General features: G+C 42.7%; 1 protein-coding gene and 1 non-coding gene across 3 annotated transcripts in view; both read left to right on the top strand.

The window, feature by feature from the left end:
- Positions 1 to 645: 645 nt before the first annotated feature.
- Positions 646 to 27,307, top strand: part of IL13RA1 (interleukin 13 receptor subunit alpha 1) — a 65,259-nt gene continuing 38,597 nt past the window's right edge. The window contains exons 1-4 of one of the 2 annotated variants that reach the window (XM_060136995.1): positions 646 to 824; positions 7,428 to 7,567; positions 13,303 to 13,441; positions 15,240 to 15,360. In XM_060136995.1, the coding sequence (XP_059992978.1) occupies positions 746 to 824; positions 7,428 to 7,567; positions 13,303 to 13,441; positions 15,240 to 15,360 (479 nt within the window). In that variant the 5' untranslated portion in view covers positions 646 to 745. Of the gene's footprint in view, positions 825 to 3,986; positions 4,119 to 7,427; positions 7,568 to 13,302; positions 13,442 to 15,239; positions 15,361 to 27,307 lie in introns of those variants that run through there. The other variant, XM_060136994.1, reaches the window with a different exon arrangement.
- LOC132514164 (small nucleolar RNA SNORA35) lies at positions 5,790 to 5,916 on the top strand. The gene has a single exon (XR_009538655.1). It is a non-coding gene; the product is annotated as a small nucleolar RNA SNORA35 (small nucleolar RNA).

The following is a 27,307-nucleotide window of genomic DNA, read 5'->3' as shown; positions in this document are numbered from 1 at the left end:
ACATATTCAATGTGTATCCTTCCGTCTCTCAATATATATCTATCAAAAAGAAAGATGAAGAAAGTTCTTTGTGAGCTTTGAAAAATCGAAGTACATAGTATGGCACTGTCCCTCATATTTAGAATTTTTCTTTTTTTCTTCGAATCAACATTATGTCTCACCAGCTTTCAAATATACCTTTTGTCCCGTTGACAAAGCACACTCCCGCCAAGTCCCCTCCTTGGTCTTCCAAGTCCTCCCTGTGAGGTCAGGCCTGGGTTTACTAACCCCGGGGTCAGAATTTAGGAAACAAGGACTCAGAGGCCAACGACTGGAAGCCTCGTCTCCAGACTCCCAGGGCAAGGCTCCTTCCCCGAGACCGCCCGGGCCCGGAGCCCGGCAGGGCACAGCCCGGGGCCTGTCCGAGGCTCAGCCAGGCTGCACAGTCCGCACCGAGCCGGGCGGTGGGGGTGCCGCGCCGCAACAAGGTCAGGGAAGTTTTGTCTGGCCCGCGATCGGACTGCGGGGGCGCGGTGGCGGCTCGGCTGCCGCGGGGCCAGACGTCAGGCCGCGGGAGCCGCGGGCGCCCCGCCCCTCTGTCCTCGCTGACCGCCTGGGGTTACCTGCGGCCTGTGGGCGGGGCGGCTCTTCCAGTCTGCGCCGGCCCCCGGCCTCCAGGGCAGCGGAGCCGGGAAGTGGGAGAGGGGGCGAAGGAGGCGGAGACTGCAGCGGCTGCAGCCCGGCCGGGCTCCGAGCGAGGGACTGCATGGAGCGCCCGGCGCGGCTCTGCGGGCTGTGGGCGCTGCTGCTCTGCGCCGGCGGCGGCGGGGTGGCCGCGCCCGCGGGTGAGTGCGGCCGCCGGGGCCCGGGGCGGCGGGGGTCGCGGCCGAGAGGCCAGCAGGGGCGCTCCGGGGGCGCCGCGGCGGGGGTGGGCGCCGGGGGCCGTCCCCACGACGCCCGGCGCCCGCGGCGGCCGCCGCCTCCCTCGCCCGGCTAGAGGTGGGGGAACCGGAGCGGCCGGGTTTTTCCGGATCCCGGGCGGCAGGGGCGGCGGCGGGGCCGGAGGACGACGACTTGTCGCCGCACTTCCCTCGGTCGTCGGGAAGCGCCGAGCCTAGCGCCGGGGCCCGGGGCCGAAACGAGTCCGTGGCATCGGAGGGCCGCGGGGTCGGGAGCCGGAATGTCGCCGGTGCCCCCGGGAGGGGATGAGGGGCCGGGAGACCGCGGGGACGGCAAGCTAGGTCCGGGCGAGCTGGGACGCGCCGGGGCTTCTTGCGCGGCCGGTCCAGCGAGGGGGTGGGAGTCGGAGGGAACCTCTAAAGCTCCTAGTCCCTGTAGGAAAAGGACGTGAGGGTCGCGGCCACCTCTGGCGTCCAAGAAATCCGGTGGGAATCTCGGAGCAGCATCCACGTGGATGCCTTTTTTTCCTTTTCCTTTATTAACCTTTATATTTTGGAATAATTTTCGATTGACAGAAAAGTTGCAAAGATAGTATAGAGAGTTCTCGTATACCCCTCACCCTGGTGCGGCAATTTAAATTAATCAACCAGAGTTACTGTGAAAAGTTGAGGGCTAATGAATTCCTCACGGCCAGCTTTTGCCATGAGCGGCCTAATGGACATTTTTGGTGACGATAGTATAACTTCAAATTCTAGCCCCAAATTCGATAGGTTTTATTGTCACATTGACACAAACACCCACAATTTGTTTATTGCATTTTCAACCAGTGTGTTGTGCTTTGAAACCCAAGTTGAAATGTTGATTAGGAAACCTCGATAGCCTCTATTGATTCAGTCAACAAAACGTATGCACAGTCTCCTCTGTGCTGGACAGTGTTCTAGGGGCAGAGAGTGGAGCCGTGAGCAAAACAGGTCAAGTCCCTGCCCTTTGGAGTTTATATGCTGTTGGCAGTCAGAGGAAGGGGCCGGGGGCGGAGGGGGGGGGAGTAAAATATAAGGTATGTCGGATGGCGATAAGTACTATGGAGAAAAACAAAGCAGGGAAGGGGTTTGCCATTGTAAATAGGGTGGAGTGGGAAGACCTCCACTGAAAAGGTGGCATTTGAGTAGAGACTTGAGGGAGGTTTGAAGTTTGACAGTCAATGATTCAAGTGCCTGCCTTGTTTAGTACTGAGCCAGACTCTGTAGGTTGGCTTAGAACCTTAGAGTATACTGCGTAATCGTTGCCCCCAGTTCACCTGGGGGGATCTGATTCCCATAATCATATGGGACAGCTGCAGTCCAAAGACGGGAGGGGGTCACCCATCTCATTAGTCTCCTGATTTTCACAGTGCTACTCTAACCCCCTCCCTCCTACAGATCTCCTCCCCCCACGCACCTGGAACAACAAACAGCTGGCCTTCTAGTAATACTGGCAACCCCCAACTTAATCAGTTTTGTCACAGAAGTTCATTAGTAACTTGGTTACTTAGAAATAGAAAAACTTTTTTCCCATTGGAAATATTGATAGAATTGCATGGTTAAAAAAAAAAGAAAGGAAAAAAAACAGTCAGGGGACTTGAGTTTTAGTGGTCTGACATTTCCCAGGTGTGGGACTTCAGGGCTTGTCATTTCCCCTCGCACAGCAGCTTTCTCATCTGTGACAGGAGGTTGAACTCCATAAGTTTTAAGGGCTCTTCCAGCGCTAATCTTTTGAGTGTTTATAAAAGATTAGGTTACCAGCTTAGTTTAGTCTGTTTAGATTGGTAGCCCACATTGTGGCATGTCTTAATAACAGCTAGCACTTATGTAGTGTTTACTCTGCCGGGCAGCGTTCTAAGTTTTCCTCTTGAACTATTTCATTTAATTTTTACACAAAACCCTCCTGTAGGTGCTGTTATTAGTCCTGTTTTGTATGTGAGGAAGCTGAGGCACAGCAAGGCCCAGAGCTCTCGTAGGTGATAGAGTGGAGGAGCTTGGCTTCCGACCCTGGCAGCCTGGTTCCAGAGGCCGTGCCCCTAACCACTGTATTCAGTGCCTCTCTCTGCAGAATTGAAGGGAGTCCTTGGCTGGGAGAGGAGCTGGGCCCCTCCCAGAGTAGCAGGGCAGGACTGGTTGGCACCCATGCAAGTATGTACAGGCCATTGGTATGAAGTGAATGATCATGTATTGGAGACTTGCTTTATAATAGCCAGACTGTGTAGTCCAAACAATAAGTACTGTAGGCGTTCAGAAGAGGGGAAACTGAGGGCTGGGATTGTCATGGAAGAGCTAAAGTTTGAGCTAGACTTTTAGGGTGGGTGACATTTGAGTAGGTGGAGGAGAAGTTATTCCCAGTTGGGGGGAATAGCAGCTACAGAGGCCCAGAGGTAAGGGTGAGGGTGCCCTTTTGTGCTCAGCGAGGAGCCCAGCTTGGCAGGAGGGTGCATTGGCAAAATCAGTCCAGGCAGAAGGGCTTCATTTGCCCTTGAAGCTGAGTGGGGCGCAGCGTGAGGGAAATGACACTGGAGGAGAAGCCAGCAGGGAGACTTGACTGAGTGTGGGGAATCACTGGAGTGCGAAGCGACGCAGGGATCTAGGGTTGGAGGTGGCCACTAGAAAGATGTGCTGTGCACGCCTTCTGTCCAGGCCCGTGCCTTACTGCTGTTATGTCTGCCTGGCTCACGGGGCCCAGCAGAGCGCATTAGTGTGATTGGGATGATTGAGAGAGGTGTTACAGGACTTCCCTGGTGGCGCAGTGGTTAAGAATCCACCTGCCAATGCAGGGGGCATGGGTTCGAGCCCTGGTCCGGGAAGATCCCACATGCCGTGGAGCAACTAAGCCCTAAGCCCACGAGCCACAACTACTGAGCCTGCGCTCTAGAGCCCACGAGCCACAACTACTGAGTCCGTGTGCCACAACTACTGAAGCCCGTGTGCCTAGAGCCTGTGCTCTGCAACAAGAGAAGCCCCCGCTCGCTGCAAGTAGAGAAAGCCCACGCGCAGCAATGAAGAGCCAGTGCAGCCAAAAATAAATAAATACATAAATTTATTTTTTAAAAAAGTGTTGCAAAAAGCTCTGAAAGAGGTTGATGACTGAGTAGATGTAAAGGAAGGAGATGAATGACTCATGTATAACTCTTGTGATTTCCTTGACTTTTCCCGAAATATGCATGCTTCTGCCAGCTCCTGTGATTGAACAAGAGAGAGCAAAAAGTTTTAGTTAAGTAACATGCCTTATTATTAGAAACAGCATTGATCATGTTAATTCATAATTCGAACGGGATCTTGTGCTAGATGTCCACACAGACTCACTTGAGGTTTGACGTTTAGTTGAGGGAGCTACCTGAGTCCCTCTCTCCTTCCCACTCCCCTTTCTGGTGAGTGATCAACCCCTAAGAAATGGTTAGGATTAGATGCTTAAGGAAAGCTTATCAGGCAGAGAAGCTTGTGTCTCTAAGGCCACGGACACATATCAATTCCAGAGAAAACCAAAGCAACAGTTTAGAACTGTTTCGTCTCTTCAAAAAGAAAGAAAGCAGACAGCACACATTTACACAGCACTTGTTCTGTGCCAGGCACTGTTCTGAGTTTTTTTTTATCTGTATTAACTCATTGAATCCTCATAATAACCCTTTTTCATTAGTTTACTATTATCATCCTCACATTATAGATGCAGACACTGAGGCAGAGAGAGGTTAAGTAACCTGGCAGCTGGTGTGTAGCAGAGCTGGCATATGAGCTCAGGCAGTAGGGCTCCAGAGTCCATGCTCTTAATCACTACACTACGCTGAAATGATGTGTCTTACAGATGAGGAGCTGTTACAGACTTTTACAAGAAGCACAGGTCTCCACTTATTTATGTGTCTGGATGTATTATACCCACATACATATATTCAGATATATTAAAACATTTGGAGATTGTATCGCAAGAGGGAGGAGGTATGGGGATATATGTTTATGTATAGCTGATTCACTTTGTTACACAGCATAAACTAAAACAGCGCTGTAAAGCAATTATACTCCAATAAAGATGTTAAAAAAGTAAAAATTAAAAAAAGAGTTTCTGTGAGCATGTGTGCTTTCTAAAGTATAGGAAGTAGAAAAATCTTAAGAGAAATGGAAGGAACCATTAGGGGGGGAAAAAAAGGATGGCAGATAGCCACAAGTAGCCTAAAATGCAAACCTGTTAGAAGATCTGACTAAAGGATGCTTCAGAACAGATGGGGGAAAATGAAATCCGTTTGAGAGATTGGAAATAGGGCCGGCTATTGTTCTATTAAAATACTGAGGTTAAAAAATATATTTAAAAAGGTCTTAGACTACCTTGAAAATTGGGGTATGATTTAAGCAAACCATAAATAGGTAATATTTTTATTGTTAGGGCTTTAATTTTTGTGTGGGAGTGGGAGGTTTGTGGGAAGGCAGAGTGTCAGGAAGTGCTAAGCCAGCTATCCTGGACTTTTGCTCTAGTGTGTTTCTGGAAACTGCACAGTAAGGGAGATAATCCTAAAGTAAATTGTAATCTTCAGTAGGAACAAAGTTTTCATTAGAGACTCTATACCTGATAAACAATTTGCCTTCAAAAATATCATTGACGTGGGCTTCCCTGGTGGTGCAGTGGTTGAGAGTCCACCTGCCGATGCAGGGCACACCGGTTCGTGCCCCGGTCCGGGAAGATCCCACATGCCGCGGAGCGGCTGGGCCCGTGAGCCATGGCCGCTGAGCCTGCGCGTCCGGAGCCTGTGCTCCGCAACGGGAGAGGCCGCAACAGTGAGAGGCCCGCGTACGGTAAAAATAAATAAATAAATAAAAAATATCATTGACGTGATGTTCGAAAGGCCAAACTGGAATAGCTATACACTCCTGTAATCACTTAAAATCCTAACTTAAAATCACTGTCGCCTGAGCCATTGGTGCTCCTGGCACTGGCTGGGTTTTAATGCAGTGCAATAGGAACCCCCTGCTTCCACAAGGACTTGGCCTGCTGTGGCCTCCTCCTCCCCACGGTTGGGCCTTTGGTCTACCTTTCAGAAAGCCTAATGGTAGTTGAGTTAGGAAAGGCGGAATGAATATTGAGAGTTCAGGGTCTGTGCAGGCTGCTGTGTATAAACCTGACTTAGGGGGGAATCCCACCTCTGTAGTGCCTGTGGGGTTGATGTTTTGGGACAAATGGTGTTTTTTGTTCAGTTAAAGAGGAAGGTAATGGCATAAATACTGCAGATTATGTAAGAGGCCCAGAGCACTCCAAAGTGTTGGCATAGAGTATAAAATAGAACTACTGATTGATAAATTAATAAAACTGTAGTCCTTAAGTAATTAATAACGATTAAGTTTGCCACTTTAGACAATTTGGGGGGATTGTTTTTAAAATTAGTTTAATAAACTTTATAAATTTCGACTTACAGAAAATTTGCAAAGATAGGACAGAGGAGCCCTCATCCAGTTTCCGTGGGACGATTTTGGCCTCAGGAGAAGTTCTCAGGAAAGTTTGAAATGGTGTTTCCTTTCCCTCCTCCATATGTACTTCCCTGCATTTGGCAGAAGCATGAAAACTCCTATCCCCGATCCTAAAGCTGGGTCCAGGATAATAGAGCCAGTAAATATTTGGTGGAGACAGTGGTGGGTTTTCTCAAAATGAAGCACATTTTTTAAGACACTGGTTCACAGTTTCTCCTCTTTTCGTCCCTGTTCAGATTTGTCAAAGCTACAGTTCCAGTTGTTTAGTGTCAGACCTCAGGGGAGCAACAGGGTTGTTAGATCTCTTTCTCAGTACTTCTTTGGAAAAGTTATAAGAACAATTGCCAGGTCACGTTAGCAAGCACGATTGAAGATGAGCCACTTAAACTGACTTGCAGAACTGCTGGGATTGAACTGTCTGTATTGAGTGGGCCTGAGCGCGCAGTGTAGGGGACCCCAAATACCCACCGGAGGAAAACTTGGACATTTAAGAATATACTCTCCTCTGTGTTCACACCATAGCAAGTGGTTAAGAATGCGGCCTGGGGGGCTTCCCTGGTGGTGCAGTGGTTGAGAGTCCGCCTGCCGATGCAGGGGACGCGGGTTCGTGCCCCAGTCCGGGAAGATCCCACATGCCGCGGAGCGACTGGGCCCGTGAGCCATGGCCACTGAGCCTGCGCGTCCGGAGCCTGTGCTCCGCAACGGGAGAGGCCACAACAGTGAGAGGCCCGCGTACCGCAAAAAAAAAAAAAAAAAAAAAAAAGAATGCGGCCTGCGAGCCACACTTTCTGGGTTTGCATCTCAGCTCTGCCATTGACTGGCCGTGGGATATGGGGCCAGTGATTCAATGTCCCTGTGCCTCAGTCGCCTCATCTTTACATGAGGCTGAGAGTCCCTGTCTCATAAGGTTGTGGAGAGTACTTAGAATGCTGCCTGGCTCAATAAATGTTAGCTCTTGATAACTCAGTTTTCTGATTCTTGGTCTCCAGGACTTGGAGGAATGGATTAAATTAACCACTGAAAACACTGGCTGCTGTGGATAAATGTATTTCTTGTGCTTGATTTGAACAGAAACTCAGCCACCTGTGACGAATTTGAGTGTGTCTATTGAAAACCTCTGCACAGTCACATGGACATGGAATCCTCCTGAGGGAGCCAGCCCGAATTGTAGTCTGAAGTATTTTAGTCATTTTGGCAACAAACAAGATAAGGTAAGTTTTCTGGAACATATTGCATTGATAAGGTAAAGTGAACCCTGTGAGTTGGAGCTAAGAATAAGTCAAATTCTAATCTTACTTCAAAGTGGGATTTTTATTTTTGAGTTGTGTCCAAATGTTTTAACTGGGAAAATTATGGAAACAACTGTTGACAAAATTGAACATTAGAAAATATTTGCCAATCAAATACAATTGAGATTATTACTCTTTTAGGAAATACTAGGCACTCAGTAAATAATTAATTATGTTAAAGTTGGTTCCTGTAGGCACCCAGTGAATAATTAATTATGTTAACATTGGTTTCTGTGTTGCTGCCTGAAGGCTTGTATTTATATAGCACTTTCCATTCCGCAGGGAATTTTCAAATTTACCATCTCACTAATCACATGCACAGATAGATATGCAAGAACTATGTGATGCAAAAGTAAATGGCCATATGGAAAATGAAAACATAAGATGTCAGTAGCAGGTGGGGTTGACCAGACAGTTCCCTGATGCTTGAGGAAAAATGAGAGAAACTTTCAGCCTTTCCAGTCGGATGTGTGACCGATTTAAGTGAATTTTTGTTAACAAGATTGGATAATTTCGGATTCTTTATGATAGTCTTATTCAATGGAAGTTCCTTTTGAGCCTTATTGGTTTGTAGCCCCTGCTAATTGACAGGTTCCTCAAAGCATCATATCGTCTGTTCAAAACTGTTTTATATCTTTATACAGTCCTTGGGTTCTGCATCTGTGGATTCAGCCAACTGCAGATAGAAAATATTAGGGAAAAAGAATTCCAGGAAATTCCAAAAAGGAAAACTTGAATGCCTCGTAGTGGCAACTATTTACATATCATTTACGTTGCACTAGGTATTATAAGTAATTTAGAGATGATGTAAAGTATAGGAGAGGATGTGCCTAGGTCATATGCAAACACTACACCATTTTAATTAAAGACTCGAGCATCCATGCATTTTGGTGTCAGTGGTGGGTCCTGGAACCAATGCCCCTCGGGTGTAAGAGGGATGACTGTATCTTCTTTCAGTGTATGGGTGGGGGAGGTGGAGGATGTTTGGGATTGAATTTGTCCTGGATTTTGAGAAGGCCAATGAGAAGTTGTTATTAACGACAGTACTTTGGCTCAGTGAACTGTGGAATCACCATGTTTGAGCAGTTTGGTGGCAGGAAGAGTCTGGAGAACTAGTTAGTGCACCATTCAGCTAGCTCAGTGGGCTGGGGTAAATTCCTTAACCTCTGTGAGCCTTCATTTCCTCATGTGTAAAGTGTGGCTCTACTCATGTCTCTGGCTTGCTGGTCCACCAAAAATAATGTATGGGAAACTTAATGAAGTGAGGGTGGAATGGGCTCTTCCTCTAGAGGGAAACTTGCTAATCTGCCTTCCTGCTTTCCTGCAGAGGTGTTAATTATAGTTTAGGTGTTGATTGATAAGGAATTGAGGCTGGTCAGAAATATTTGTGTTTTAAAAGAGGTCCTCCAAATGCAGAAGCCTGTGAAACTCTGGTAGGCCAGTTCCCCTTTTCACACTGTTGGCTTCCTCTTGTTCCTAAGGAGGGGCCTTAGACAGTTGGAGTCTTAGTGGCAACTTTTGGTAGTTCAGCCTTGAGAAATTCCAGGAAAGACCCTTTAGTGCATCACCTAAGTATCTAACTGAAACCCCCAGGAGAGGTCACCATCTTTCTAACATGTCCTTATTCGTTAGCCTGTCAACCGCGCTCAAGGATCAGTCAGGTAGACATGCTGATATGCTAGTGTAGAAATGGGGCTAATTCCTCGGTTTAGTTACAGAAATTTAGACTTGAAAGTAACTTTAGGAGGCAGTGGAATCAGATAGAATTGGGTTTGAAATTTTGTCTCTTTCCCTTTCAAGTTTTGTGGCCGTAGGCAAGTCATTTAACCTATGTGAGCCTGAGCCTCCATTTCCTTGTTTGTAGAATGCTGGGGGGAAAGGCTAGTAAAAGTACCTACCTCATATGAATGGTGTGTGTTTGTTAAAGGAGATAATGTTTGTGATACACCTGGCACAGAGTTAGTGTTCAATAATTGTTAGCTTTTATTATTATTACTGTTGTTAGATTCAACCATATGAAATTGTTGCCTTTATGGGTCATATTATACGGTTCAACCTAATATTATCGTTTAATCTTGGTCCCTCCGTTTTGCCCCTGAAGAGACCAGATGGAGACCATAAAGGGTGGCCGCTGCCTAAGGCCTGCTCCTTTATTCCAGCCATTTGACAGCTTTGAAGGCTGCCAATGCGGCAGTTGTGATAAACACAGATTATTCTTTCCAGTCAGTGATGGGGGATTTCCTGTCTGGACCTTTTTGAAGTTTACAATCCTGAGACTCAGAATCAATGGGAGGAGTGGTTTTCCTTCCCTCTTTCTGTCCTTTGGACACAGCATTGATGTCATCAGACCACACCGGGGTGTATATATGCTTTGAAGCATGTTGAAGCAGTGGCATTATGATAGTTTGTACATGTTACAGGGCTTTTATGACCGTCTAACAGTCCCAAATTGCTAAATGAGGTAAATCCTTGAGGTCATTTTCAATCTTCAGATTGGAGGACCATTAAGATGAGAGATATGGAATCATAGATTTTTTTTTTTTTTCAGTACGCAGGCCTCTCACTGCTATGGCCTCTCCTGTTGCAGAGCACAGGCTCCGGACGTGCAGGCTCAGCGGCCATGGCTCACGGGCGCAGCCGCTCCGCGGCATGTGGAATCTTCCCGGACCGGGGCACGAACCCGCGTCCCCTGAATCGGCAGGCAGACTCTCAACCACTGCGCCACCAGGGAAGCCCCATAGATGATTAAAAAAAAAAAATTCAATAGAAGACTAGCTTAAGTGGCTGCCCTTCACCATTGTTTTAGCAATGTGTAATCTGGCAATTAGAAGAAGGATCTGGCATCAGATTTTAGATCTCTTTCATCACCAAGAGATAAGCAAGTCTTACTAGGTGAATAAATTAAAAGGATGTTGTTCTGTCTAGGCATCCAAAGAGACTGAAGCTGAAGCTGACTCCCCCTTCCTTCTGAGAAAGGATTAGCAGTTGGGAAAGCTGCGATCTAGCCAAATGAACTTTGGTCTTGAGGGGAAGGGATCGGTTCAGGACTCTGGCCTTGATTTTTGATAAATTTTCAAAGGACCCCAGATTCTCTGACAGGTGGAACATAATGTCATACAGCAGCTACCAGTGCAATGAGTCACCACAGCCAAAAGTCACGTGGGAGCGATCACACATACTTCATCAAGATCTTCTGGGAGGGATTTAGTTCCTTGTCTGATACAGAGAGGTGCACTTGACTTGGCAATCATTGACAATTGGGGTTCCTACTTTATTCATGCCAATTTAATATTATTTGCCTTGAGCTTTGAAAGAGATTTTTTAAAAGTATTTTATCTTTCCCCCTACCATGTCTTTTCTAAGTTATTTTTTTATTCATATGCCCAAAACAAAAGGTTCAGGCTTAGGGCTTCCCTGATGGCGCAGTGGTTAAGAGTCCGCCTGCCAATGCAGGGGCCACAGGTTCAAGCCCTGGTCCAGAAAGATCCTACATGCTGCGGAGCAACTAAGCCCGTGAACCACAACTACTGAGCCCACGTGCCACAACTACTGAAGCTCGCATGCCTAGAGCCCTTGCTCCGCGACAAGAGAAGCTACCGCAATGAGAAGCCTGTGCACTGCAACGAAGAGTAGCCCCCACTCGCCGCAACTAGAGAAAGCCCGCGCGCAGCAATGAAGACCCAACGCAGCCCAAAATAAATAAATTAATAAAGGGTCTGAATCAATAACCGATTAACTTTGAAAATGAAGGGTTTTTTTTAAAAAAAAGGTTCAGATTTAGATGCTAAAGTATGTTTTTACTTTAGGAAATTCCATTTATTAAAAATACTTGTGTAATAAAACTCCTCAGCCCTCTCACTGGAACAATATCTAATATAAGAGAACTGGGATTTTTCCATAATGATTCTAATTTATGGCATTTGACCGTACATTTTCCCCCGGGTGTCCTCAGAGGGCAAATGCAGCTTCCACACAAGAGTTATCAAGGATTCTTGGGTCAGGGTGGCTCCTTCAGGGGTATATGGGACTTCTGCTTAGTAAAATTGTGTGGTTGGTGAAATTTGCATTCGGAGCTTTCCTGCCACCATTACCAACAATCCTTGTTTCCTCAGCACACATTCATCAATTAAGGGCCAGTTTCCTTACTTCGCCATGAGAGCTATAATGGTGAAACATTCTCGAGAGCCTTCTCTTGGCTCAACTGGTATGTTCTCGTCCTGTAGGCAGCGACTATATGGAAAGCCAAATGATAAGTAGGTTTCTTGGCAAGGAATCAGGAATTTGTTGTGAAAATGTACTTGACTCAGAATAGCTGGAGGCCCCACTGAAGTTAGGCAGGGCTTTGCTCTGGGACAAAAATAATCAATGTCCATGGAGCTGAATCACCCTCTCTTTTCTCCCTGTCAGAATTTTGTTTGCAGGCATTTCTTTTTCTCTTCTTCCAGGGCTGACCAGCTAACTCCTTTTTTAGAGTGCTTTCTTGCCTGGGCCTAAGAGCTGTTCGGTCTGTACAAAGTGTTGTTTCTTCCCCATGTCTTTGCTGTGGCTCGTTAATTGATTTGCTGGCTACCTCTCAGAGGACATCCTTGTGCCTGGTTTTGAGAGTCTCTCGCAGTTGCCCTCATGCTCAGTTGGCAGCAGGCATGTGAAATGGCAGAGTACCCCTTAGGGTGGTAGATAAAGGTAACTCTGACAAAATTTCCCTTCATGGCTATCAGCTCGTATATAAAAGGAAGTGCTGTCACCAACTTGAGTCAGAAACTATTGCAAAACAGGAAGCTCCTTGGAGCTCTGATTAAAAGCGGCTCTGTTCTTAATTATCCCAACTCTGTCACCTTGGAAAATGTTAATTTCCTCAAGAGCCTTTAATCTCATTATTCTAAATCATAATAACCAGGCTTGTGATTGTTATCCGTAAGCCGTGTATAAGTTGGCTTTCCGTGGTTCCACAAAGCTTATCTACCTTTTAGAATAAGAGCGTGCTATACTCAGTGCATATAATATCAACCCTTATAATTCATATGTGTATATGAGATAATCAAAATGGTCAAACAGTGCAGAAAGGTGTTTCCTGAAAAGTCTCCTCAGCCCTCAGGCTCCCCTTCTTTACTTCCTCTCCTCAGAGGTGACCAGGATTGCCAGATTCTTAAAGCAGTCCTTTTTACCTTGATCTTGATGTTATACTGCATCTACTTGGAATTGAATTTTGATAAGCTTATTGTGTTTCCTTTGAAATTGCTCTTAGATATATGTGTTAGCATGGTAGGTTTGTAGTAAATGTCATGATGTGTATACATTGAAAATGCAGGAAACTGTCTTTTATCTATGCCATGGTTTCTCAATGGTGGCACTACGGACATTTGATGCGGGATAATTTTTTGTTGTTGGGGGAGGGAAGGCTGTCTTGTGCATTATAGGATGTTTGGCAGCATCCTTGGCCTCTACCCAGTAGATGCCAGTAGCAGCCCCCTCCCAAGTTATGACAACGAAAAATGTTCTTAGACATTAACAAATGTCCCCCAGGAATGGGAGAACAGAATCACCCGAAGCTGAGAATCACTGAACTGTATACCATTTGATAACTTTCCATTTTCTTTACACAACTGTATTTCTGTGTGTTTGCTACTGCAATGCCTTTTTAAATTTCCTTATCTTAGAAAATTGCTCCAGAAACTTATCGTTCAAAAGAAGTGCCCCTGAATGAGAGGATTTGTCTGCAAGTGGGGTCCCAGTGTAGCACCAACGAAAGTGAGAAGCCTAGCATTTTGGTGGAAAAGTGCATCTCACCCCCTGAAGGTAACAGCTAAAAACACTGTCTCTTGGCATTTAGAGAATAAATCCAAATTATCCATATGCTTATGTTCAGTGTTCATTAATTCATTTAATTTTCAAACATTTGTTGAGTCTAATAAGTGTCAGGCACTGGTACTAGATGCTGACGACACACCAACAACTGTCAGGACATCTCTGCCTTTGAGGTGCTCACAGACAACTTGAATAACAATGCTTGATAGTTATAGACCACTTAATAATTTGGAAAGTGACACACACACACACACACACACACACACACGCACGCACACACACACGCCTCTCCCCTAAATTGAGCTTCGCAAGCTTATTCGGTGAAATGAGCAAGGCATGTATTATTACCCTGATCTATTTTGTGAGGAAGAAGGGAACTGAGTGAGTTGCTGTAGATCTTCAGGTCCCAGGTCCAGTACCTTAAACAAATGAAAATATTGATAGTGTCTCACTCATTATATAGAGAGATTAGATTGATATACAGGATGTATTTGGGGAAAGATGTTAAAAGAGGAAAGTGGGCATGTTGGCCCAGCTCTGACTCAAGACTAGCCCTAGAAAAAGCTGTCAAGTAGTCAGCTTGATCATTGTTCCCAGCTCTTATGTTACATGCAGGGAGTTGCATATACTCAGGAAGAGCAGGGCTATCAGAGCCCAGATGTCCAAGTTTAAATCTCAGCTCTGCCAGCTTCTAGTTGTGTGACCTTAGGCAGATCACTTAGCCCCTTCTCTCTTCAGTTTCCTCACCTGTAAAAAGGGATGATGATAGTACTTATCTCCCAGGAATGTTGAAAGGATTACATCAATCAGTACACATGAGGTGCTGAGAATACTGCCTGGCAGACAGTAAATGCTAGATACATATTATCTATTCACATCATGTTGCCCTTTGGTTGGGCAAGGTCCCATCTCCTACCTCCAAACCTTAACACTACATGACTTGTTTTCTAGACCGTTCTCTCTACCTGTATGCACAGATCAAAAGTATATGAAGTAATATTTGTAAAGTTATAAAATTCAGTACTGCTAGGAGGCTGGGAGCATGGTTTACAGCAAGTTACCTCCCCTATACTCGTTTCTTGAGGACTTAAATAATCTGAAAGAAACTAAATTGTATTATGACGAAAAGGTGGGTGGTGATGGCTCAGCACAGTACGCCTTTAAGGAGCACGAGGGATAACAGGTTTGAATTTTAAACATAGGCATTTAATTTAGAGACGTGATGTCTTACCTTAAAAGGCTTTATAAAGGTAGAGATTTCAGATCATCAAGATTTTAGGGCTCCTTAGGCCATAACCCCCAATAGACAGCTACTAAGAGTTACGTTTTGCTTACCTTTCCCCAAATTGCCTCAGGAGGAAGGTTTGTTTAATTTTTAAAACAAGGTGTGTCAGTATTGCTCGAAAGACAAGGTAAAGTATAACTCAGAACACTTGTTTTTTTTTAAAAAGACAGGTAGATATAATGGTTGTTTATATTTTCACATTCATTTGGGAAATTCCATAGTCATTTCCTATGACTGAAATGTTTGACCTTCAGACTCTCTCTCCAGTTAGGAATACAGGAGTTAGGGTCCCTCAGTGATAGTAAAGAGAGAAAGTTGTGAACAAATTAGATTTGGGTTTTCTTCCGCCTGGGTGCCTTCTGGGTCAAATGGGGTGAGAGGTTAGGGATTAGCTTTCCGGAGAAGCAGCCGGAAGCACGCTTGCCATCCCCCAGCCCCTAGAGTGACTGGCCAGCTCGCAGGGCAAGGAGACGAGGGTCCTAAACTCTTGGCTGCATATTCCAGGCGATCCTGAGTCCGCTGTTACTGAGCTACAATGCATTTGGTATAACCTGAGCTACATGAAGTGCTCTTGGCTCCCTGGAAGGAATACAAATCCTGACACTAACTATACTCTCTACTATTGGTGAGTATGCACAGGAGACTTACTGGAGAGGGACTGACTGTGATTACATTGGGAGCCTTTGCACCTAACCTAGTTAAAACAAACCCCAAAATGGACCAGCCTATTCTTTTCTACACATTGCTTCATGGAAAATGCGTCTGCTTTTGGTGTCTCATTTAAAAAAAAAACAAACTCTTAAAAAATAATTATAGATTCCATATATATACGTGTTAGCATACGGTATTTGTTTTTCTCTTTCTGACTTACTTCACTCTGTATGACAGACTCTGGGTCCATCCACCTCACTACAAATAACTCAGTTTCGTTTCTTTTTATGGCTCAGTAATATTCCATTGTATGCTAACACATATATATGGAATCTAAAAAAAAAATGGTCATGAAGAACCTAGGGGCAAGACGGGAATAAAGACGCAGACCTACTAGAGAATGGACACGGGGAGGAGGAAGGGTAAGCTGGGACAAAGTGAGAGAGTGGTAGTGTGTATATGGACATATATACACTACCAAATGTAAAATAGCTAGCTAGTGGGAAGCAGTCGCATAGCACAGGGAGATCAGCTTGGTGCTTTGTGACCACCTAGAGGGATGGGATAGGGAGGGTGCGAGGGAGACGCAAGAGGGAGGTGATATGGGGATATATGTATACATATAGCTGACTCACTTTGTTGTAAAGCAGAAACTAACACACCATTGTAAAGCAATTATACTCCAACAAAAATGTTAAAAAAAATTATAGATCCGCAAAATTAAATTGCAAAAATATATACAAAGAGATCTCATCTACCCTTCACCCAGTTTCTTCCAATGGTAGCATCTCGTATAACCAGAGTGCAATATCAGAACCAGAAAATTGACATTGGTACAGTCCACTGACCTTATTCAAATTTCACTGGTGTTCCGTCCAGTTATTTGTGTGTGTGTGTAGGTCTATGCACTTTTATCATATGCATAGATACAGAATAGCTCCATTACCACAAGGATCCCTTGAGTTGCCCTTTTATAGCTACACCCACCTCCCTCCTGCACACCCTCTTCCCACACTCCTCTCCCCCAAGTCTCTAACCTCAGTCATTTCAAGAATGTAACTGGAATGGAATCATACAGCATATAACTGTCTGAGGCTGACTTTATCTTTTTTAGCCTCTGCATAATACCCTGGAGATCCATCCAAGCCGTTGTGTGTATCAATAGTTCATTCCCTTTTCTTGCTGAGTAGTGTTCCATGCTATGGATGTATTGGTTTGTTTAACCTTTAATTCATTGAAGGATATCTCGAGTGTTTCCAATTTTTTGCAAGTATGAATAAAACTACTATAAATATTCATATTCAGGTTTTTATGTGAATATCACTTTTCAGTTCCCTGGAATAAATGCTTTAGGGTGTAATTGCTGGATCATATGGTAATTGCATATCTAGTTTTATAAAAAAAACCCTGCCAAACTATTTTCTAGAGTGGCTGTACCGTTTTACATTCCCATCAACAATGTCTGAGTGATTGGTATCTACCTCTCAAAGGGAAACTTAAATCATTCCCAGGGTTAAAAAGTAGTTTAGTTCCCCACAAAATAACTTACATTTCATGTTTGTGACTATATCTACAAAATTTGTTAAAATTTTCTTTCTTTTCTAAATTAATCTTTCATCATTTCCTTTCTTTAGAGCCTAGAATTTTTTTTAATTTTTAAATTTACTTTTATTTGTTTTTTTATACAGCAGGTTCATATTAGTCATCGATTTTCTACATATTAGTGTATACATGTCAATCCCAATCACCCAATTCATCCCACCACCACCGCCACCCCCCACCACTTTCCCCACTTGGTGTCCATACGTTTGCTCCTTACATCTGTGTCTCTATTTCTGCCCTGCAAACCGGTTCATCTGTACCATTTTTCTAGGTTCCACATATATGCGTTAATATACGATATTTGTTTTTCTCTTTCTGACTTACTTCACTCTGTATGACAGTCTCTAGATCCATCCACGTCTCAACAAATGACCCAATTTCATTCCTTTTTAGGGCTGAGTAATATTCCATTGTATATATGTGTCACATCTTCTTTATCCGTTCGTCTATTGATGGGCATTTAGGTCGCTTCCATGGCCTGGCTATTGTAAATAGTGCTGCAATGAACATTGGGGTGCATGTGTCTTTTTGAATTATGGTTTTCGCTGGGTATATGCCCAGTAGTGGGATTGCTGGATCATATCGTAATTCTATTTTTAGTTTTTTAAGGAATCTCCATACTGTTCTCCATAGTGGCTGTATCAATTTACATTACCACCAACAGTGCAAGAGGGTTCCCTTTTCTCCACACGCTCTCCAGCATTTGTTGTTTGTAGATTTTCTGATGATGCGCATTCTTACTGGTGTGACGTGATACCTCATGGTAGTTTTGATTTGCATTTCTCTAATAATTAGTGATGTTGAGAAGCTTTTCATGTGCTTCTTGGCCATCTGCATGTCTTCTTTGGAGAAATGTCTATTTAGGTCTTCTGCCCATTTTTGGATTGGGTTGTTTGTTTTTTTGTTATTGAGCTGCACGAGCTATTTATATATTTTGGTGATTAATCCTTTGTCCGTTGGTTCATTTGCAAATATTTTCTCCCATTCTGAGGGTTGTCTTTTCATCTCGTTTATGGTTTCCTTTGCTGCGCAAAAGCTTTGACGTTTCATTAGGTCCCATTTGTTTATATTTGTTTTTATTTCCATTACTCTAGGAGGTGGATCGAAAAAGATCTTGCTGTGATTTATGTCAAAGAGTGTTCTTCCTATGTTTTCCTCTGAGAGTTTTATAGTGTCTGGTCTTACATTTAGGTCTCTAATCCACTTTGAGTTTATTTTTGTGTATGGTGTGAGAGAGTGTTCTAATTTGATTCTTTTACATGTAGCTGTCCAGTTTTCCCAGCACCACTTATTGAAGAGACTGTTTTTCTCCATTGTGTATCCTTGCCTCCTTTGTCATAGATTAGTTGACCATAGGTGCATGGGTTTATGTCTGGGCTTTCTATCCTGTTCCATTGATCTATGTTTCTGTTTTTGTGACAGTACCATATTGTTTTGATTACTGTAGCTTTATAGGGTAGTCTGAAGTCAGGGAGTCTGATTCCTCCAGCTCCATTCTTTTCCCTCAAGACTGCTTTGGCTATTCGGGGTCTTTTGTATCTCCATACATATTTTAAGATTATTTGTTCTAGTTCCGTAAAAAATGCCATTGGTAATTTGATAGGGATTGCATTGAATCTGTAGATTGCTTTGGGTAGTATAGTCATTTTCACAATATTGATTCCTCCAATCCAAGAACATGGTATATCTCTCCATCTGTTGGTAACATCTTTAATTTCTTTCATCAGTGTCTTATAGTTTTCTGCATACAGGTCTTTTGTCTCCCTATGTAGGTTTATTCCTAGGTATTTTATTCTGTTTGTTGCAATGGTAAATGGGAGTGTTTCCTTAATTTCTCTTTCAGATGTTTCATCATTAGTGTATAGGAATGCAAGAGATTTCTGTGCATTAATTTTGTATCCTGCAACTTTACCAAATTCATTGATTAGCTCTAGTAGTTTTCTGGTGGCATCTTTAGGATTCTCTATGTATAGTATCATGTCATCTGCAAACAGTGACAGTTTTACTTCTTCCTTTCCAATTTGTATTCTTTTTATTTCTTTTTCTTCTCTGATTGCCATGGCTAGGACTTCCAAAACTATGTTGAATAATAGTGGTGAGAGTGGACAACCTTGTCCTCTTCCTGATCTTAGAGGAAATGCTTTCAGTTTTTCACCATTGAGAATGATGTTTGCTGTGGGTTTGTCATATATGGCCTTTATTATGTTGAGGTAGGTTCCCTCTATGCCCACTTTCTGGAGAATTTTTATCATAAATGGGTGTTGAATTTTGTCAAAAGCTCTTTCTGCATCTATTGAGATGATCATATGGTTTTTATTCTTCAATTTGTTAATATGGTGTATCACATTGATTGATTTGCATATATTGAAGAATCCTTGCATCCCTGGGATAAATCCCACTTGATCATGGTTTATGATCCTTTTAATGTGTTATTGGATTCTGTTTGCTAGTATTTTGTTGAGGATTTTTGCATCTATATTCATCAGTGATATTGGTCTGTAATTTTCTTTTTTTGTAGTGTCTTTTTCTGGTTTTGATATCAGGGTGATGGTGGCCTCATAGAATGAGTTTGGGAGTATTTCTTCCTCTGCAGTTTTTTGGAAGAGTTTGAGAAGGATGGGTGTTAGCTCTTCTCTAAGTGTTTGATAGAATTCACCTGTGAAGCCATCTGGTCCTGGACTTTTGTTTGTTGGAAGATTTTTAATCACAGTTTCAATCTCATTACTTGTGATTGGTCTGTTCATATTTTCTATTTCTCCCTGGTTCAGTCTTGGAAGGTTATACCTTTCTAAGAATTTGTCCATTTCTTCCATTTTATTGGCACAGAGTTGCTTGTAGTAGTCTCTTAGGATGCTTTGTATTTCTGCGGGATCTGTTGTACCTTCTCCTTTTTCATTTCTAATTTTATTGATTTGAGTCCTCTCCCTCTTTCTTGATGAGTCTGGCTAATGGTTTATCAATTTTGTTTATGTTCTCAAAGCACCAACTTTTAGTTTTATTGATCTTTGCTATTGTTTTCTTTGTTTCTATTTCATTTATTTCTGCTCTGATCTTGATGATTTCTTTCCTTCTGCCGACTTTGGGTTTTGTTTGTTCTTCTTTCTCTAGTTCCTTTAGGTGTAATGTTAGATTGTTTATTTGAGATTTTTCTTGTTTCTTGAGGTAGGCTTGTATAGCTATAAACTTCCCTCTTAGAACTGCTTTTGCTGCATCCCATAGGTTTTGGATTGTTGTGTTTTCATTGTCATTTGTCTCTAGGTATTTTTGATTTCCTCTTTGATTTCTTCAGTGATCTCTTGGTTATTTAGTAATGTAGTGTTTAGCCTCCATGTGTTTGTTTTTTTTACATTTTTTTCCCTGTAATTCATTTCTAATCTCATAGCATTGTGGTCAGAAAAGATGCTTGATATGATTTCAGTTTTCTTAAATTTGCTGAGGCTTGATTTGTGACCCAAGGTGTGATCTATCTTGGAGAATGTTCCATGCGCACTTAAGAAGAAAGTGTAATCTGCTGTTTTTGGATGGAATGTCCTATTAATATCAATTAAATCTATCTGGTCTATTGTGTCATTTAAAGCTTCTGTTTCCTTTTTTATTTTCATTTTGGATGATCTGTCTATTGGTGAAAGTGGGGTGTTAAAGTCCCCTACTATGTTTGTGTTACTGTCGATTTCCCCTTTTATGTCTGTTAGCATTTGCCTTATGTATTGAGGTGCTCCTATGTTGGGTGTATAAATATTTACAAATGTTATATGTTCTTCTTGGATTGATCATTATGTAATGTCCTTCTTTGTCTCTTGTAGTTGTATTTGTTTTAAAGTCTATTTTCTCAGATATGAGAATTGCTACTCCAGCTTTCTTTTGATTTCCATTTGCATGGATTATCTTTCTCCATCCCCTCACTTTCAGTCTGTATGTGTCCCTAGGTCTGACGTGGGTCTCCTGTAGACAGCATACATATGGGTCTAGTTTTTGTATCCATTCAGCAAGCCTGTGTCTTTTGGTTGGAGCATTTAATCCATTCACGTTTGTGGTAATTATCGATATGTATCTTCCTATGACCATTTTGTTAATTGTTTTGAGTTTGTTATTGTAGGTCCTTTTCTTGTCTTGTGTTTCCTGCCTAGAGAAGTTCCTTTAGCATTTGTTGTAGAGCTGGTTTGTTGGTGCTGAATTCTCTTAGCTTTTACTTGTCTGTAAAGTTTTTGATTTCTCCATTGAATCTGAATGAGATCCTTGCCGGGTAGAGTAATCTTGGTTGTAGGTTCTTCCCTTTCATCACTTTAAGTATATCATGCCACTTTCTTCTGGCTTGTAGAGTTTCCTCTGAGAAATCAGCTGTTAACCTTATGGGGATTCCCTTGTACATTATTTGTCATTTTTCCCTTGCTGCTTTCAGTAATTTTTCTTTGTCTTTAATTTTTGCCAAGTTGATTACTATGTGTCTTGGCGTGTTTCTCCTTGGGTTTATCCTGTATGGGAGTCTCTGCACTTCCTGGACTTGGGTGGCTATTTCCTTTCCCATGTTAGGGAAGTTTTCGACTATAATCTCTTCAGATATTTTCTCGGGTCCTTTCTCTCTCTCTTCTCCTTCTGGGACCCCTAGAATGCAAATGTTGTTGTGTTTAATGTTGTCCCAGAGGTCTATTAGGCTGTCTTCATTTCTTTTCATTCTTTTTTCTTTATTCTGTTCTGCAGCAGTGAATTCCACCATTCTGTCTTCCAGGTCACTTATCTGTTCTTCTGCCTCAGTTATTCTGCTATTGATTCCTTCTAGTGCAGTTTTCATTTCAGTTATTGTATTGTTCATCTCTGTTTGTTTGTTATTTAATTCTTCTAGGTCTTTGTTAAACATTTCTTGCATCTTCTCGATCTTTGCCTCCATTCTTTTTCTGAGGTCCTGGATCATCTTCACTATCGTTATTCTGAATTCTTTTTCTGGAAGGTTGCCTATCTCCACTTTATTTAGTTGTTTTTCTGGGGTTTATCTTGTTCCTTCATCTGGTACATAGCCATCTGCCTTTTCTTCTTGTCTATCTTTCTGTGAATGTGGTTTTTGTTCCACAGGCTGCAGGATTGTAGTTCTTCTTGCTTCTGATGTCTGCTCTCTGTAGAGCCTAGAATTATTAACAGCAGAACAAGGATGAAAGGGCCAGGATAATCAATTCAATTCAGTAAAACTTTAGCACACATTGTGGGTAAAGCACTGAATTGGCAGCAGAGATAAGAAACATGTCTCTTCACTCCTAAAGCTTCAAATTTGGAGGAGACAGCACCGGGCACAATTGCCTATATAAAATAAGAGTGCATGATGGAGGCTTCCAGAAGCGTAGGCAGACTCTGTGGGAAGTGACGGTGGAGCTTGGGGTGGTGGTGGAGCGAGGCTGAGAGGCTTTGATAAAGGGGGTGCACTGCCTGGTTGGGGTGGAGTCTCCGAGGCTGGAGGTGGCACCGGGCAAGAGTGGTCTGAGGACTGGGGTCATTGAGTCTGTGTGATTCCAGTTGAGGAAGCAGGAGATCTAGTGTTGGCAGTCTGCCCTGCATGTGCCCTTGTCCCCCTGTCTATTGCTCCTTCAAACTGTTTCTGAGAGAGTGGGGTGTGAAAGGCCACATCCAGGACTTCTGAAGCTATAGTATAAACATGGCCTTTATCCTGGAATGTCCATTTTGCCTGATGACTTGCTGTAAAATATTTTCGGTATATGAAAACACTCACGGCTATGTCATGCAATAGAACACAAAACAACCACGATTTTTTTTTCAGGATTGAGAAACATTTATTGAATCAAAATCAAATACTTTCTTTTTATTATCTACAAGCCAACACTGAACTTACTTTATTCAAGAATGAACACTCTGTACAAAAAAATATGCTTATAGTATAAAAATATCACATGAATTTTTTAACAAAAACCTCCCAAGTTGCCGGGGGGGTAGCATTCACTTTCCTCCCCTGTCCCCAGAGGTGCTCCCGGCCAAGTTGAGAAGCACTGCAGGCGAAGCCAGACTGAGATCGTGCAGTTCAGTCCCCCCCACCCCTCAGGACAGATCATTCTCACTTGAGGTTTTGCAGTTTCACTTGTCCGATTGTGGTACCTGTTGTTTCTCCTTTACTTTAAGCCCTTCAGTGGCTCCCTGGTGGCTGCAGGATAAAGTCCAAACTCACAGCGTGACCAACAAAGCCTTTTGTGCTCCAGCTCCTGCCCATCTATCTCTGTAGCGTCAGTCTCGTCTCCCCCATGTACCCCACCCCTCTTGCACCTACCTCCCAGCCCACACTGAACTTCTTCCAGTTCCTCAAACTCGCTCTTCAAACACTCAAACAGAAGAGTGGCGACCAAACCGAACGTTCAGCCAGAATAGCGGAAGCATCCTGCATTCCCTCACAGCCCAAGCCTTGCCCTTTCACCTGGATGCCCCTTATTTGTCCTTCTTAGCTCAGACATCACTTCCCTTCCAGAAAGCCTTCCTTGACTTCTCAAGGCTAGATATGTCCCCAGTCATCATGTACCACAGTATCTGGCACCTTCCTGTGTCATAATACTCAGCACATTGTGTTGCATTTCCTGTTTACTTAGTGGTCACCCTTCCCAGACTGCCATCTCCCTTGAGAGCACGGGCTGTGTCTTGTTTCCCCCTGTGCCTGATACATGGTAGGTGCTCCATAAATAGGTTTTGAATGTTTGGTAGGATCCAAAGTTAAACAACATTCAGGACTGGGGTGAAGACTTAGAAGGGAGGGATAAACAACTCAAGAGCGTTATAGTTGATGAATAAAAACAGAGGAGGATTGAGTACATCTGCCACCCGAAAGAACTGCTAGTGAAAGGGACCGAGAACTAAGCCTTAAAAGGAGTAGCCTGGCCCTGATGATGTTGTGGTGAAGTCTAGAGAAAGCTGTTACTATAGGCTTTTTTTTTTTTACATCTTTATTGGAGTATAATTGCTTTTCAATGGTGTGTTACTTTCTGCTTTATAACAAAGTGAATCAGCTAACGTATACATATATCCCCATATCTCCTCCCTCTTGCATCTCCCTCCCACCCTCCCTATCCCATCCCTCTAGGTTGTCACAGAGCACCGAGCTGATCTCCCTGTGCTATGCGGCTGCTTCCAACTAGCTATCTGTTTTACGTTTGGTAGTGTATATATGTCCATGCCTCTCTCTCACTTTGTCACAGCTTACCCTTCCCCCTCCCCATGTCCTCAAGTCCAGTCTCTACATCTGCGTCTTTATTCCTGTCCTGCCCCTAGGTTCTTCAGAACCTTTTTTTTTTTAAGATTCCATATATATGTGTTAGCATACAGTATTTGTTTTTTGCTTTCTGACTTACTTTACTCTGTATGACAGTCTCTAGGTCCATCCACCTCACTACAAATAACTCAATTTTGTTTCTTTTTATGTCTGAGTAATATTCCATTGTATATATGTGCCACATCTTCTTTACCCATTCATCTGTCGATGGACACTTAGGTTGCTTCCATCTCCTGGCTATTGTAAGTAGAGCTGCAGTGAACATTGTGGTACATGACTCTTTTTGAATTATGGTTTTCTCACAGTATATGTAATCCCAGTAGTTGGATTGCTAGATCATATGGTAGTCCTATTTTTAGTTTTTTGAGGAACCTCCATACTGTCCTCCCTAGTGGCTGTATCAATTTACATTCCCACCAACAGTGCAAGAGTGTTCCCTTTTCTCCACACGCTCTCCAGCATTTATTGTTTGTAGACTTTTTGAAGATGGCCATTCTGACTGGTGTGAGGTGATACCTCATTGTGGTTTTGATTTGCATTTCTCTAATGATTAGTGATGTTGAGCATTCTTTCATGTGTTTGTTGGTAATCTGTATGTCTTTGGAGAAATGTCTATTTAGGTTTTCTGCCCATTTTTGGATTGGGTTGTTCGTTTTTTTGATATGGAGCTGCATGAGTTGCTTGGAAATTTTGGAGATTAATCCTTTGTCAGTTACTTCATTTGCAAATATTTTCTCCCATTCTGAGGGTTGTCTTTTGGTCTTGTTTATGGTTTCCTTTGCTGTGCAAAAGGTTTTAAGCTTCATTAGGTCCCATTTGTTTATTTTTGTTTTTATTTCCATTTCTCTAGGAGGTGGGTCAAAAAGGATCTTGCTGTGATTTATGTCATAGAGTGTTCTGCCTATGTTTTCCTCTAAGAGTTTTATAGTGTCTGGCCTTACATTTAGGTCTTTAATCCATTTTGAGTTTATTTTTGTGTATGGTGTTAGGGAGCGTTCTAATTTCATTTTTTACATGTAGCTGTCCAGTTTTCCCAGCACCACTTATTGAAGAGGCTGTCTTTTCTCCATTACATATTCTTGCCTCCTTTGTCCAAGATAAGGTGACCCTATTTGTGTGCATTTATCTCTGGGCTTTCTATCCTGTTCCAATGATCTATATTTCTCTTTTTGTGCCAGTACCATACTGTCTTGATGACTGTAGCTTTGTAGTATAGTCTGAAGTCAGGGAGCCTGATTCCTCCAGCTCCGTCATTCTGTCTCAAGATTGCTTTGGCTATTCAGGGTCCTTTGTGTTTCCATACAAGTTGTGAAATTTTTTGTTCTAGTTCTGTGAGAAATGCCATTGGTACTTTGATAGGGATTGCATTGAATCTGTAGATTGCTTTGGGTAGTATAGTCATTTTCACAATGTTGATTCTTCTAATCCAAGAACATGGTATATCTCTGTATCTGTTTGTATCACCTTTAATTTCTTTCATCAGTATCTTATAGTTTTCTGCATACAGGTCTTTGGTCTCCTTAGGTAGGTATATTCCTAGGTATTTTATTCTTTTTGTTGCTGTGGTAAATGGGAGTGTTTCTATAATTTCTCTTTCAGATTTTTCATCATTACTGTATAGGAATGCAAGAGATTTCTGTACATTAATTTTATATCGTGCTACTTTACCAAATTCATTGATTAGCTCTAGTAGTTTTCTGGTAGCATCTTTGGGATTCTCTGTGTATAGTATCTGTCATCTGCAAACAGTGACAGTTTTACTTCTTCTTTTCTGATTTGGATTCCTTTTATTTGTTTTTCTTCTCTGGTTGCTGTGGCTGTAACTTCCACAACTATGTTGAATAATAGTGGTGAGAGTGGGCAACCTTGTCTTGTTCCTGATCTTAGTAGAAATGGTTTCAGTTTTTCACCACTGAGTACGATGTTGTAGGTTTGTCATATATGGCCTTTATTATGTTGAGGTAAGTTCCCTCTATGCCTACTTTCTGGAGAGTTTTTATCATAAATGGGTGTTGAATTTTCTCAAAAGCTTCTTCTACATCTATTGAAATGATCATGTGGTTTTTCTCCTTCAGTTTGTTAATATGGTGTATCATTTTGATTGATTTGCATATATTGAAGAATCCTTGCATTCCTGGGATAAACCCCACTTGATCATGGTGTGTGATCCTCTTAATGTGCTGTTGGATTCTGTTTGCTGGTATTTTGTTGAGGATATTTGCATCTATGTTCATCAGTGATATTGGCCTGTAGTTTTCTTTCTTTGTGACATCTTTTTCTGGTTTTGGTATCAGGGTGATGGTGGCCTCGTAGAATGAATTTGGGAGTGTTCCTCCCTCTGCTATATTTTGGAAGAGTTTGAGAAGGATAGGTGTTAGCTCTTCTCTAAATGTTTGGTAGAATTCGCCTGTGAAGCCATGTGGTCCTGGGCTTTTGTTTCTTGGAAGATTTTTAATCACAGGTTCAATTTCAGTGCTTGTGATTGGTCTGTTTATATTTTCTGTTTCCTCCTGGTTCAGTCTCGGGAGGTTGTGCTTTTCTAAGAATTTGTCCATTTCTTCCAGGTTGTCCATTTTATTGGCATATAGTTGCTTGCAGTAATCTCTCATGAACCTTTGTATTTCTGCATTGTCAGATGTTACTTCTCCTTTTTCATTTCTAATTCTATTGATGTGAGTCTTCCCCCTTTTTTTCTTGATGAGTCTGACTAGTGGTTTATCAATTTTGTTTATCTTGTCAAGGAACCAGCTTTTAGTTTTATTGATCTTAGCTATTGTTTCCTTCATTTCTTTTTTTTTTAATATCTTTATTGTGGTATAATTGCTTTACAATGGTGTGTTAGTTTCTGCTTCATAACAAAGTGAATCAGTTATACATATACATATGTTCCCATATCTCTTCCCTCTTGCGTCTCCCTCCCTCCCACCCTCCCTATCCCACCCCTCCAGGCAGTCACAAAGCACCGAGCCGATATCCCTGTGCCATGCGGCTGCTTCCCACTAGCTATCTACCTTACGTTTGTTAGTGTATATATGTCCATGCCTCTCTCTTGCCCTGTCACAGC

Source organism: Lagenorhynchus albirostris, chromosome X, assembly GCF_949774975.1.
Source record: "Lagenorhynchus albirostris chromosome X, mLagAlb1.1, whole genome shotgun sequence".
NCBI classification, from domain to species: domain Eukaryota; kingdom Metazoa; phylum Chordata; class Mammalia; order Artiodactyla; family Delphinidae; genus Lagenorhynchus; species Lagenorhynchus albirostris.
The sequence above is the reverse complement of the archived record's forward strand: the minus strand, read 5'-3'. Positions and strand labels throughout refer to the sequence as shown.